At 37.6% G+C, this 12,942-nt stretch overlaps 1 protein-coding gene and 1 long non-coding RNA gene across 8 annotated transcripts in view; both read right to left on the bottom strand.

The window, feature by feature from the left end:
• The window catches only part of LOC129360351 (uncharacterized), a 32,646-nt gene extending 26,503 nt beyond the window's left edge, over positions 1-6,143 (bottom strand). For all 5 annotated transcript variants that reach the window (XR_008606021.1, XR_008606020.1, XR_008606022.1 and 2 more), the window contains exons 1-3: positions 6,074-6,143; positions 1,190-1,293; positions 815-927 (exon numbers count right to left, since the gene is read on the bottom strand). This is a non-coding gene — a long non-coding RNA (uncharacterized LOC129360351). The remainder of the gene's footprint in view (positions 1-814; positions 928-1,189; positions 1,294-6,073) is intronic.
• A 1,007-nt stretch (positions 6,144-7,150) lies between these two features.
• LOC129360348 (39S ribosomal protein L11, mitochondrial-like) overlaps positions 7,151-12,942 on the bottom strand; it is an 83,158-nt gene continuing 77,366 nt past the window's right edge. For all 3 annotated transcript variants that reach the window (XM_055030520.1, XM_055030519.1, XM_055030518.1), the window contains exons 4-6: positions 9,596-9,689; positions 8,527-8,686; positions 7,151-7,365 (exon numbers count right to left, since the gene is read on the bottom strand). In XM_055030520.1, coding sequence (XP_054886495.1) covers positions 7,248-7,365; positions 8,527-8,686; positions 9,596-9,689 — 372 coding nt within the window. In that variant the 3' untranslated portion in view covers positions 7,151-7,247. The remainder of the gene's footprint in view (positions 7,366-8,526; positions 8,687-9,595; positions 9,690-12,942) is intronic.

Below are 12,942 nucleotides of genomic sequence, written 5' to 3'. Positions count from 1 at the left end.
AAAACTGGGGGGACGGGTGCTATTTCTATTCAGTTACCAAACGACACGGGTTGAGAATGGTACAATTCCCATGGTGTCGACATGCTCACGTAGAGTTGTCTACGGTCAAGTAAAGGATTGATTCCTACGTTCTAGCTATTCAAGGCTAAGTTAATATACATGTGTAAAAATTATACATCTGTATGTGTGATATTTGAAGAAAAAAAAGCTATTTCATATGCGTTACGTCTCAGGATGTAGGCATATGTTCTTTTCTGAAAGGTTGTACACATTTGTACATTTGTATGAAACAGCTCCTGGTCTGTACATACAGAAGAGAGAGATTTTTATCGCATAAAATGGAATATATTCTGAACATCTTATTATTATTCCTATTATTTACTGCAGAATGGACATTGTGAACCAGTGTTCTATTGTGATGCTTATAAGTGTATTTGGTTGTCATACAAATGCATTTATATTAAAGTGCACTTAATGCTGCTGATGCATTTGTGTCGTCAGAGTCGAGCTCTCTGTTCCTCCCTCATCATCACCATCATCATCATCACCATCATCATCTTTTCCTCCCTCCCCTTCACTCTCCTGCGTTTCTTCCCCCGGAGCGAGTTTCGCTCAGCAACAGCTCTGACGCACACGTATGACGAGACAGAATGAGACACTATCTGACTCAGACTGACGCACACGCTTGGCATTGAGGCTTCTTTTCAGGGGGGCCACACACACACTCATAACAGTAGGAAGACGACTTCCCCCCTCCTTCCTCCTACCATCACCCCTCTTTACAAATCAGAGTCGCCCATATTTGCTGATGTACCTGCGGCTCGCTGAGCGTGGCGTGGCGCTCCATATATAGGCATTCCTGCTCTGACTGGAAACAGCCTTGCGTCTATTCTCAGCCTCTATTCAGAGGCATCAGGGAGGGGAGGGCTGGCAAAGAAAAAGGCTAAAATTAGAGGTACAGTAGGAAAAAAAAGGAGTAAAAATGGAAACGGAACAACCTGATCCCACAATGCCACGAAAGATGAAGAGACATAACATAAAATAAACCAAATATGCATCCCCCTATAAGATTTGCTCCACAAATTGAATTAGAGGCAATTTTTAACCCAAAACTCGACATATCTAATGATGCAAAGCCTTAGGCGTTGCATTTTTTTTTCTGCAAGTGAACATTTTGTTCCAGCACTACCTGCCGCAGTGGTGCTTGATGGAGGTGAGATCACTGCACACAGCTGACTGCTGCTATCTTCTGGAAAATTCAAGCACTGCACCTTCAAGGAGTCCACCGAGTTACTGTGGTGTATAACAATATTAAAAAAAAAGGTTAGGAGAAGGCCAAAGGGACAGGAAGGGTTCAAACCTCAATGTAGCTTCAGCAAATCCAATCCTACCCCGACTAGGAAGGAACAAGGAAGACTCAGTAATTAAAACAGACATGGAGGTTTACAGTTTCAACTCGTTTGGTAGTAATTAGTAACATTTACTGAAAACATGTACTTCTAGGAGTATTTTTATCAAGCTGAACTTTTACTTCTATCTCTACTATTATTTGAGTAAAATTTCTGGATTTTCTACCCACTGAATGAAAAAAAATTATTGTTTTATCCAATAATTCACCAAAGACATGTGTTTTTTGTTAAAGTTAGTAAGTCTTTTTATCATTATTATTGAAACTGATTTTGTTATTTTCTGTTACCTATGTGAATTATTGTAATTTTTGTCCTTAAAATACCAAAATTTCCACTTAACTTTATATTTTGATCCATCAGATGATGTACATTTTAAATATTGATTGACAATTTGACCAGTAGACTTTTAACCAAATACTTTTTTACTTATAATTTCTTGGATCACTACTTTTTCATTTTACTTGAGTATAAATATGTGGAAGCAGTGCCCAGTTTCTGTGTGCTCTATCCATCTCTCCTTTCAGTCAAGATAAAGCAACTGAATTACTTACAGTGTCACTGAGACAATAAAAACACTTACATGATTTGAAAAGACAAACTGCTCTCCTTACATTTTGTGAACACAAAAGCTTTTAATGATATATATATATTTCTCATTATCGATGCAGATTGTGGCTGTTTTAGTAGCTGGGTGAAACGCCAGCGCCATCTTGTGACCTAATCAGGGTAAATCAAACCATAAGCTGCAAACGCAGAGCACACAGAAGCTGTGTGAGATTTCTCTGCAGTTTTAGAAGCAGCCAGATGGAGTGATGAAGAAGAGGAAAATGGATCTGATGAAGGACTGCAGCCATGTTTATTGAGCCACATTGTTCGGGAAGCAATCACGACTCCAACATTAATCACTAAACGATAACCAGATGCATTTATGGAATATTTATTCATCTTTAATTCTGGTTTAATTCAAATAATCCAGTTACTTTGAATAAACTGCCTCAACTTCTGCGTATCTTTCAGAATCATGGCTCCTATTTCTACATCTTGAGTAAAATTTTTATACTTCTGATAACTGCAGTTTATATGTGATATTATAGAAAAACAGCAACACCCTGCATTCATAGTTTTTTGAGAAATATTTACTTTTAAAAATAATAGTTCATCTTTTCATATGCTGTAAGTGTTTTTTTTTATTTGGGCAACTTAGCTTATTAATCTTTATGGTAATGTCCAATGCAATATGCGCAACAAAAACTGAGGACTGTGAACAAAAACTGTTGTTTTCTTCAATGTTCAGTTTGTGTTGCTTTTATTTTTATATCAGCACTGGCAATAGGGCTTGTAAGTGAGTGAATGCCCAAATATGAAATCTTCTTAGACCAAGAATCGGTATCCAGGAGGGAAGGTCCAAAATATGTTTGGGCGCCAATTGTGCCGGTGCAGTGCGAGGTTGGAGGAGTTAGCAGTGGTGGTTAGCCACACTAACCAGAAACAGCAGGAAACACTGTTGAAGTATTCCACACTTTTCGATTTATTTCTCCACGTGCTAACATTATGATGTCATACATGAGAACAATAACGACAGGCAACCGCCCCGCACCTCGCCATCACTGATCATCTCTACAAGAACATGGGAAAGAGAGATGAGTTCTTACTCTGTACAACAGCACGACAATGCAAAAAAGGAATAGGCGCCCCCTTGTGGTGACACCCACTAAGCAATATAATGACTTGTTACAAAGGCTCTCTCCGCACAATCTCAGCGCCACCAGAAATTGTGAAAACCCGCCACCTGGCTCTGATTGGTTGTTTCTGGTTAGCACTGGGAGAAGCCAGAGGAGATAATTTTTTCCCCACAGATTATCTGTCTCATACAGTCATACGTTACAGAGCCCTAGTATATTTTCAGAAAAATATTTTTCCCCATGTTCCCGAGAGGGCTCTGTACTAAGAAACTCATAAGCACCATTTAGAGAAAAAAAAGTAAATTTGCATCTTAAAATGAATACTTGACACAGCTTCACAATGACAATAAAAAACAGCTTTGGATTTTTAACTAAATTGACATTTTTACAGAGGCAGATTCAAAATGCAAGAGTCTTCATCTTCCTCGTCTCCTCCAATCAACAATCCTCATAAAGCCCACCAATCAACAATCCTCATAAAGCCCAGCGATTTCTACACAACCTCACATGACCTTACGATCTGCCGTAAGGTCATGATGCCACTTTGTAGAGATCCCAGGCCTTCCTTTTCTTTCCGCCCTCCTCTTCTTTTTTCATTTAGAAAGCTCCTGCTGCTCGGATCCACTTCTCCTCTTTCTCTGCTTTGATCAGGAGGATCTCAGTGATGGTGAGATGAAGCTTCTTGAAGTTTCGTCTCTACCAACACTACCATGGCTCCTGATGCCTTGCAGTCCCTCTCAATGGCTTGGCAGGCATCCTTATCTATCCTACTGCAGTGTTTCTCAATTCCAGTCCTCAGGCCCCCTGCTCTGCATGTTTTAGATCTGCCTCTGATCCAGAACAGCTGATCCAAATGATTGCATGACCTCTTCTGAAGCCGTTCAAGTACTGCAGAAGTCTGTTAATTCAACCCAGATTCAATCCAGGTGTGGCAGAAGGGAAACGCCTGCAACATGCAGAGCCGAGGGGCCTGAGGACTGGAATTGAGAAACACTGCCCTACTGACATCTCTCTACATGCACCTTCCATAAACCCTTGAAGGCATCATTGTCCCTTTGCTATGCTTGTCACCTCAGTTTTTCTTGTACTATTATTCTGCAGGCACCCATCTACCTTTGCCTTTACTCACCTTTGGGCTGGAAGCCCAAGACATGGGCTTCCAGCTCATATCTTTCCTTTCAATTCTCAACCAGTCTATACATATTCCTCTCTGCAGGTCGTCTTTTCCTCTGGTCGTCTTCTCAAGCATTCTTTATCATTTCTACTCTTGATATTTTCAGTGGAACCAGCTCCTCTTGTTCTCTGTCTTATTTGGTAAAACTGCGTGTCAGTGTTTTAATGGCACGTGAAACGAATCTTCTCAAAGAACTTTCTTTTGGCTTCTGCTGCTTCTTCAGTTCCTTTACGAAACAGGACACAACTACGTTGTCAACTAAGTTGTGCTCAATAAGGGCCAGCGTACTTCCAGAGGAGCAGCCTAAAGTTTTTGTGATGTTCTTAAATACTTTCTGGCACAGGCGATTGATGTCTTTCTCCTTAATCTCAAATTCCTGTGTCTCCACTCTGGCCCAGATTTTCCCCACAAGCCTTTCTTCTGTGGCTTCCAGGTGGTCGGGAAAGAAACAGGCCTTTGCCTTCTTTACACTTGTTGACATTAGTGATTTCACAAAAAGGCGGACCGTCTGTTTCCTGTCTGTCTCAGACATCCCAGAGGATGGGATGTCTGAGAACTTCTCTGCATTAAGAGTTGATCTTCTCAGCTGTTTGATTTGCTTCCTCTTTTCCAGAAGTTCAAGGATCATGATGGTGACGTGTTCCATCAAACAGCTGAATCTTAGACCCACCTGGAGCCACTGTGTGAGGTCTTCCTGGTCCAGAGGAGATTTGGCCGCCAAAAATACATGTTTTGAAAAAATCATGTCAAACATCTTTGTGCTCTCCGTCTGAAACTCCTCTTCAATACCCATGACTGCAGCAAATGCCTGAGAAATGATGTTGCTCATGTTGGGTTTAAAGTCTTTGTACTGGCACTGGCAGTTCTTCATGATATCCAGAGTCACGTCTGAACACACCATTGTCATGAAGTCTAACAGATCTCCAATCCTATTCTTGATGTTTTCATCTGGACATCCAGACGCCAGATCTTCCCACTTTCCTTCTGGAATATTGTGGATAAACTCAGTGATTGCAGGAATCACTAAGTTGTCCACAGTAACCTGGAGTGCATTTCTAAGAACAATCGAGAAACTCATCTTTCTGCTAACTGCTACCACTACAACCGATTACGAATGTGACAGAATTTTAGCTAAAGGATTCTTATAAGCCCGTCCACCTGTTACGTAACAGGGCAAGACGAGACGTCACGAACCATGACGCGTCAGCACAGAAATCATGCAGCTGTGATGTATTTTTTTAATTTTATTTATTTTTTTATTTTAACAAATTCGGCTGTCGAAGGATGGAGACACGGCTGCGGCTACCATGTGACGTCACACTTCTGTGAACTTTGTAACTGCGCAGCTGCTAACCAGTTGCTATGACAACAATGAATAAGCCATAAGCGGAGCTCTTCCCTTTTCCTACCTAATTTATAAACAAAAGTACATTACAACTATTATTATTCTTGAGTACTTCACCCACCTCTGTATAATACTAACATAAATACTATAAATAGTCAAATTTACGATAAGATTAGCTTATATCTGTAAGCTAACACGGTAGCATACGTGTATGTTACATGAAGTCTTTTACCAGGCCGATTAAACACTGGCACTCTTTCAGGTCATTCAGTAGTGAACTACGTCACAATGAGAGATCGAGGCAGCTTGAACACATCTGCTAATTTGTTTTCATTCTCTGTCTCATACGGCTCGATTTCGACGCAACACTGTGACATTTTCAACAACAACAAAAAAACATGTCGGCCTATATGTATTTTTTTAAGTTACAAACGGAAGCTTCAAATGTGATATCTGTCCATACCTTTTAACGGCCGTTCGTGCTAGCAGCAGCCTTCCACGGCACCAAGTACATTATACTGAATACATCCGGGATATTGCGCGCATGCGTACAACGCTGGAGGTCAACAAGAGTTCTTTTGTTGCCATCCCAGGAAATTTCATAAAAACCCTCAAAGTTGTTGTACTTTATTGACCTCAGTATTGGGAAATAGTAATTGCACTGAAACTGGAATCAATCATCTTTATTTGTTACTCTATTATTATTATTTATGTATTTATTTTTGCCAACTCTTGCTTTATTTCTTATGTTATTTAACACCAATTTCAATCTGTGAAGAACTTTTCTTTGGTCTGTTGAGGTTGTTGTGCCATTTATATCTATATATACTTATATAAATTCTTTATTTTACATTTTTATCCTAAGCAGAAGTTTGAATTCCAAAGTGACACTGTAATGAACAAATTATAATTTGGCATGAAATGCTGAACTTGTAACATGTCTTCAAATATTAAAATCGTTAACAGTGCTTTCAGAGACCAAGACTTGTCTACTTTCTTTGGATTGTAAGCTATTCAGCCTCAATAAATTTAAAATTAACATGTTTTTCAATAGAAAACATTGCGTTTTTGTAGCTAAATGTTTATTGACACCAGAACTGATAATTATAAATAATTGCTTTTGTGTACCCTCAAAAATCACCCCCATATTAAACAAAACTTTAGTTTTTTTGGTAGAAGCTGAAACAAGATATTTGCTGAACGATAGCAGTTCCTCTGAAATTCAACAATATCAAAAATATCTTTGCATCAGGAATCCTTGAGACTTTAACCAATAATTAATGTGCTGAAACTTTCAGATCCCAGAAAGATTGAAAAAATGTGTGAAATAGGGAGGAAACCATCTGCACAAAGTGTCTTAGAGCCAAACCGCTTCCAGAAGTGTTAATAATGGATAATAGCATCAAAGAGACTAAAGATACAAACCCTACAGAGGCAGAACAATTATCTTCTCCACTCTTCAGCACCAATAAACTACAGTCATAAATACTTTCAGAAACACAGCTGATGTATTTGTTCCAGACAAAACAAACCAGGTAACTCCTTGTTCACATAAAACTTTTATTAAACAGGTTTTAACCGAATATAGTACATGTATAAAGTCAAAATAAACAAATATGGGAAACTATTGGAGGTTCTTATTTCTTTTTCACTGCTGCGGCCTCGGCTGCGGCCGCTGCAGCTGCAGCAGCAGCGTCCGCCTTCAGCTTCTCCTCTCTCTGCTCCAGGAAGACTTTGTACTCATCTGCTGAAAGACTGGACAGAAAATAAAGCTAAATTATATCAAGGAAACACAGATTTACCACAACTCACCCACAAAAGTGTGAGCAATAAAAAGCTGTCGCGCTGTGGTTTAATCTTAATAAAACTGGATGATCAGACAGAGAACAAATGCTTTGCTGCAGCAGCACTGAACCAATCATCTTCAGATGAATACACCATTAACAAGGTAACAATACCAATTTATCCTCTGAGGTTACAAGCAATAAATCATAATGTGCTGCAGCTGCACGAGACGTTAGGTTTGACGGGTTTCAACAGATTCCTTGAAAAGCATTTCATTAAGGAGGCAAAAGAATGTCTCTGAATAATGAGGAAGAGAAAAATAAACAGAGGAGCTTCATGAATGATAAATATCTGTCTATGTGAAAATGGTGCAGAGGAAGTTTGTTTACAACCAATTCTCTGCAAAAATAATTATCTTTGGTCTAGTTTCAAGGGCAAATTGCTTAGTACACTTAAAATAAAACAAAACTAACTAATAATTATATTTATGTTATTTACTAAGGTGATTACTGGTTGGTTCAATAATTTATTTTTATAATATTTGACTGAAAGAAATAGTCTGATCAATTAACTCATCATTGTATATTGAATTTAAAATGACCTTTAACCTCAAACAAAACAACATGAACCTAGATTTGAACACTTAGTCAGATAATGAAGTGAATTTCCACAGAAAAATAAAACATGATTTTCTACAAAATCAAAATCCAAACATGATAAATAAAAAAAATTCTACCTTTTTTATTATAAATTGTATTTTAAAAGTACAAAATTGCTGTGTGAAAATTAGCTATTTTATAGATTAATAATTTGTGGACCAATTAAAGAAATTTCAGATCGTTAATGGCTGAATGAACTAATAATGAAGTCAGAGTTGTGATTTAAAACTCAAGGACTTCCCAATTTCAAATTAAAAATCCTTCCTTTTCACATTGAGAAACTTACAATGTTGCAAAAACCTGCTTTGCTGCACATGTTTTTCATTTGCATTAGGCTCAATAAGAGCAAATACCAAACAAAAATCCGGTATTAATAATTTTACAGTTTCTCTGCTGACCTCCAATGGACATTTGAGGTCATAGCAACATAATCTGACAGAACTGGTCCTCAGATTACAGATTCTGAGCTTACTCGTTGACAACTTGGATTCCCAGCGAGCGGGCTGAGCCTATGATGGTTTTGACAATTGTCTCCAGGGAGGTGTCCCTTATCTTGAAGCATTCGTCTTCACCTTTGACCTTCGCGATCTCATACACGGCTTTCACCGACACCATACCCGCCGTCTCATGGCCTTCACAGTTAGAACAAGAAAAAGAGAAAGCAATTGTCAGCTTGTGCAAGTCAGAGAAAGTTTTATGGCAACAACTAATGTTTATTTGAGGAATCAGTTCATTGATTACGCTGACGATTAATCAGTTAATCTGATAAAGAAAATGGAATTAATTGAAACACTTCAGCAACATATTTTTCTACAATATTATATATCCATTAAAAGATGCAAAAATCAAATCACCTAATTTGGAGAATGCCCATTTTATTGCCTGAAATCAGGAACATAGCATTTCTTTAGCTATTCTTGATCATTTGTAGCAAATAATGTATCTACAGCTAAAAAAATTCTTCAAATTTCAACATGTAGAAAACTCAACCTTTCTGCTTGACTTTCCAGAACTGTTTATTATAGTTTTTGGATTTACTGATTAATAATTAAATAACAAAACTTCCTTAATAAGAGACATTTTTACAGAATTTGAATCAGATGACGCTACTTGGTGTCTTTTCTTTTCTTTTTATTTTATCTTAAATGAAAAAAAGTGTACATATTTTGTATAGTTTTGGCTCAATCGTTGCTCTGAGTGAGTTGCTCTTTCAGCAAATTGCCTTTTTTCAGTCTGTATTCTCAAGGTTATGATTTAGTTGATGATTGTTTCAATAAACAATTAATCACAATTAATCGTTTCGTTCCTACAATGTTTGAAGGAGTAAACACAGTGAGTAGGAGGCGGATGTGAGACCAGACCCAGCTGTGGAGTTTGGCAACAAGGTTGAAGATAGCTTGGAGCAAAAAGGTTGAAATCCAGGAAAAATCTTCTTCCTGTGTGAGATGCAGTGCTCCCTCTTCTCATGAATAAAACATCTCAACACTGACGACATGGAGCGATTCCTGCCACAGTCAGGTTAGAGGACACATCGCTCTCACCTGTCTTGCTGGCACCTTTAGCGATTCCTGCCGCCTGTTTGAGGAAGTAAGAGACGGTGGGCTGGCCGATCTTCAGATCATACGTTCTGTCAGGCTGCAGAGACAGAGCAACAATTCATCATAAAAAAACTCATCATTTCATCACAATCATTTACATTTCACACATCAGAACCACAAATTTAATTCTATGTCAATGGAATTTTGCAGAAAGTTTACAAATACTAGAATTGATTTATTTTTAAGCAATAGATAGTTCCCACAAGTCTGAGCCAGAAGTAGCCGTGCCACTGAACCGCCATCTTGGTAGGTAAATGTTATGCAAAGCATAGATAAACTGTGGCTTCAAGACAAACATAAAGAAAACATAAAATTATTGCTGTTGAGACCAACCCAAATGAGACAGATAATGGAAATATGTGAGAAAACGTTAACAAGCTACCTATTGAACACGAAGAGTGCGTACAACATGACCTGAATTCAATGGACCCATACAATCAATATTTAAATGAATTTTTTAGGATGTACAAACTTCATTTGAATAACGAGGTTCTGGTGACTGGTGGAGGAAGTATATGTGACAAACACGTAAGGGTTAGCTAGCAGTTAAAAGCTACAGAAGCTAAGCTAATTTTGCTAGTTCAGCAGTAAGCACTACAGTGTATACCACTGATATTTATCTTAGTTTTACACAGAGGTGGAGAGAGAACTCAAAAATAAGTTAGATAGGAACGAGGCGAGAGCTACTTCTAAGTGTTGCTACTGAACTGATTTATATAAATTCTCAGTTTGTTTACTGTCTTTTCCTCTGGTCAGTCACATCATTTAAACAGAATTTTTACACCATTTGAATAGAAAAATTGTTTCTGAATTGTGACCCCAGAAATTGGAATCGAACCGGTACTCGCTGAAATTGTCTAGCGATAAATGATAATAATGTTTTGTAATGGCTTAGTGAATTCAAGTGAATATGTGGAGACTAATTTGTGCACAGTTTTATTTCTTGTGTAATGACAACCTCTGCTCAGTAACTGGTTAAGATCGCCGGAGTCAAGGCAAGAATACCAAACAGCCGAGGAGCAGAGCCAAACGAGAGACCAGCTGGAGCGATCTGGAGCCCAGAACCTACAGGCGATTCTGTCTGCGGGGGCGAAGTGTCCTCCGCTCTGTTTTTACAGGATGTGGTGAAGAAGGAGAGAAATCCTCTTCATTGATTTACGATAACTTTAACATTTGTGAGTCTGAAAATCGGCCCGTCTGTTGACAGTTTTTCTGTTTCAAACTGAATCTGTTTTAAACAATTGTTGAAAATTGACACAATTCTGAGGCCAAAACCAGAACTTTTTCATCAGGTTATTAAATTGTATTTACTTCATATTTTTGCATTTAAAGAAAATATTTTATATTTCCTTTCTCTGTGTTTTATAGAAATATATTTATAAATAAACAATAAAATAAAGATGAATGTTTTTTGTAAAATAATTATTTAACATTTTCCTGTTTTTCTATTCTGTTTTGAGAAAATAAAATTATATATTTTGTGTTTCTTGCTAAACTAATATTTCATAACTCTCACAAATATTTTTCAGTAAACAAACAAAAAAAACAAATAATCTTTGGAGATTTTTTTTAAGAGTCTTTGCATTTTTTATTTTTAAAAGTTGTTACATTTTCTGTGAAACATATATATATATGTATATATATTAAGCCTCAGTCCATTTATAAATCCTAGCTTTTAATGACTTTTTTGTATTTTCTGGTGCAATGGCATTTCTTAATTGGGTTGCTTATCTAAGGTTATTGCTTCTTTATTTATTTTTTAACCCCATTTGCAGCGTCTGCTCCAGATCACCAAAACCTGGTCACTGATTTCCCCGTACTTTCAATGTAAACACCAAAGTTAGAACTAAGTTTTTGACATGACTGCGTCTGTATTAAAGGATCTGCAGAGATGCTGGTTTCCATCCAAACCTTGGATAATTTGCCAAGTTTTAAAAGATTTAAAATGCTAAGTTTGCTCCTCTTTAGATTATTTTGGTCTCATATGAATCCTCAGAAGAACAGTTTATTTTTATTCACATCTTTGCTGGTTCTCTTTACAGCAGGAAAAGCTTTTAAGACAGAAACAAACCACTGAGTTTGGACCTTGTTATGTGTGAATAATCTCCACTAAAAGCGTCTTTTACACTCATTTAATCCCCCGGTAATTTGATAAGACACCCCAGCTAACTCTGAAGGCGACAGAAAACCCCACATCCTCATAAAATGGTAATAAACTCACTGGCTGTATTTCTATTTTCCTCTTTTGCTTTCCATGTTGTCCTCAGGAGCAAACTAAAAATAATCTCATCAGCCTCACTGAGTTATTCTGTCCCTTTTTTCTCTGCCACCTTGCTGTAAAAACAAAAACCGACACACTGATCCAATCAATGAATCATCTGGTGAAAACTTTGCTTTGGATCAATTTTTATCTGTCTCATATAAAACAGCAAACAGCCGACCGTGGGCTGGACTGAGGCGACCCGACGGAGCTGGTGATTTGTCATCAGCATCGAGTTATCTACCAGCAGTGACCTTTCAGCAGAGGAAACTGAATTTTTCTCCATCTAGGTAGAAGCTGTTGCTTGTTATTTCTTGTCCAGGAGTTTTTCAATAATTTTTATAAAATGAAACAAGCATGTTCACCGGGGGTCTAATGACGAGGGGCAAAATAAATAAAAGAATAGCAACAGCTTCTGCGCGGGAGTTTTTAAAACATCTTTAAAAAACAATTGTGAGAAATACTCCTGAATATCTTAGCAACTAAAATAGCGCAGCAAAGGAGATGAAGGTATCTGCCTCGTTTTGTCCAAACATTATATTACGTCACGAGTTTCAGCAATTACTAAAATAAAACTGGTTGTTTGCCAGACTAATATCAGTTTGCTTCGGTTGTTGGCTGAAATGTTTTAATAACCACTGTATTAATGTAAAGACGCTGTTTAATATTACAACACTAACAAATGTTACTTATTATGCTTCCTTGAGCAGATAAGGAAAGCTCAGGGGTACATGACATTAGGTTTTGTGTGAACAAATAATGAGATTTTAGTCTGTTTGGCCACGCCCTCCAGTGGGTTGCTAGGAGACAGGTGGAGCTCTGCTGGGGTTGCTCGGTAACCGTGCCTGCTGATTGGTTACATCCCGGAGGTTTTTGAAACAACTTATCTTTAAGGCATTAGAAAACGTATATTTATTTTATGCTTTATTTTTTAAGTATTTTTCAGGAGCAGCAGAAACCCAAATGGAAGTAAAAAAATACAGAATGTGGATTTATTCTCTTTAATATTACATAAATATGAACATCATAT

The sequence above is a fragment of the Poeciliopsis prolifica genome, unplaced genomic scaffold (assembly GCF_027474105.1).
Source record: "Poeciliopsis prolifica strain line A6 unplaced genomic scaffold, Auburn_PproV2 SCAFFOLD006, whole genome shotgun sequence".
Taxonomy (NCBI): Eukaryota; Metazoa; Chordata; class Actinopteri; order Cyprinodontiformes; family Poeciliidae; genus Poeciliopsis; species Poeciliopsis prolifica.
The sequence above is the reverse complement of the archived record's forward strand: the minus strand, read 5'-3'. Positions and strand labels throughout refer to the sequence as shown.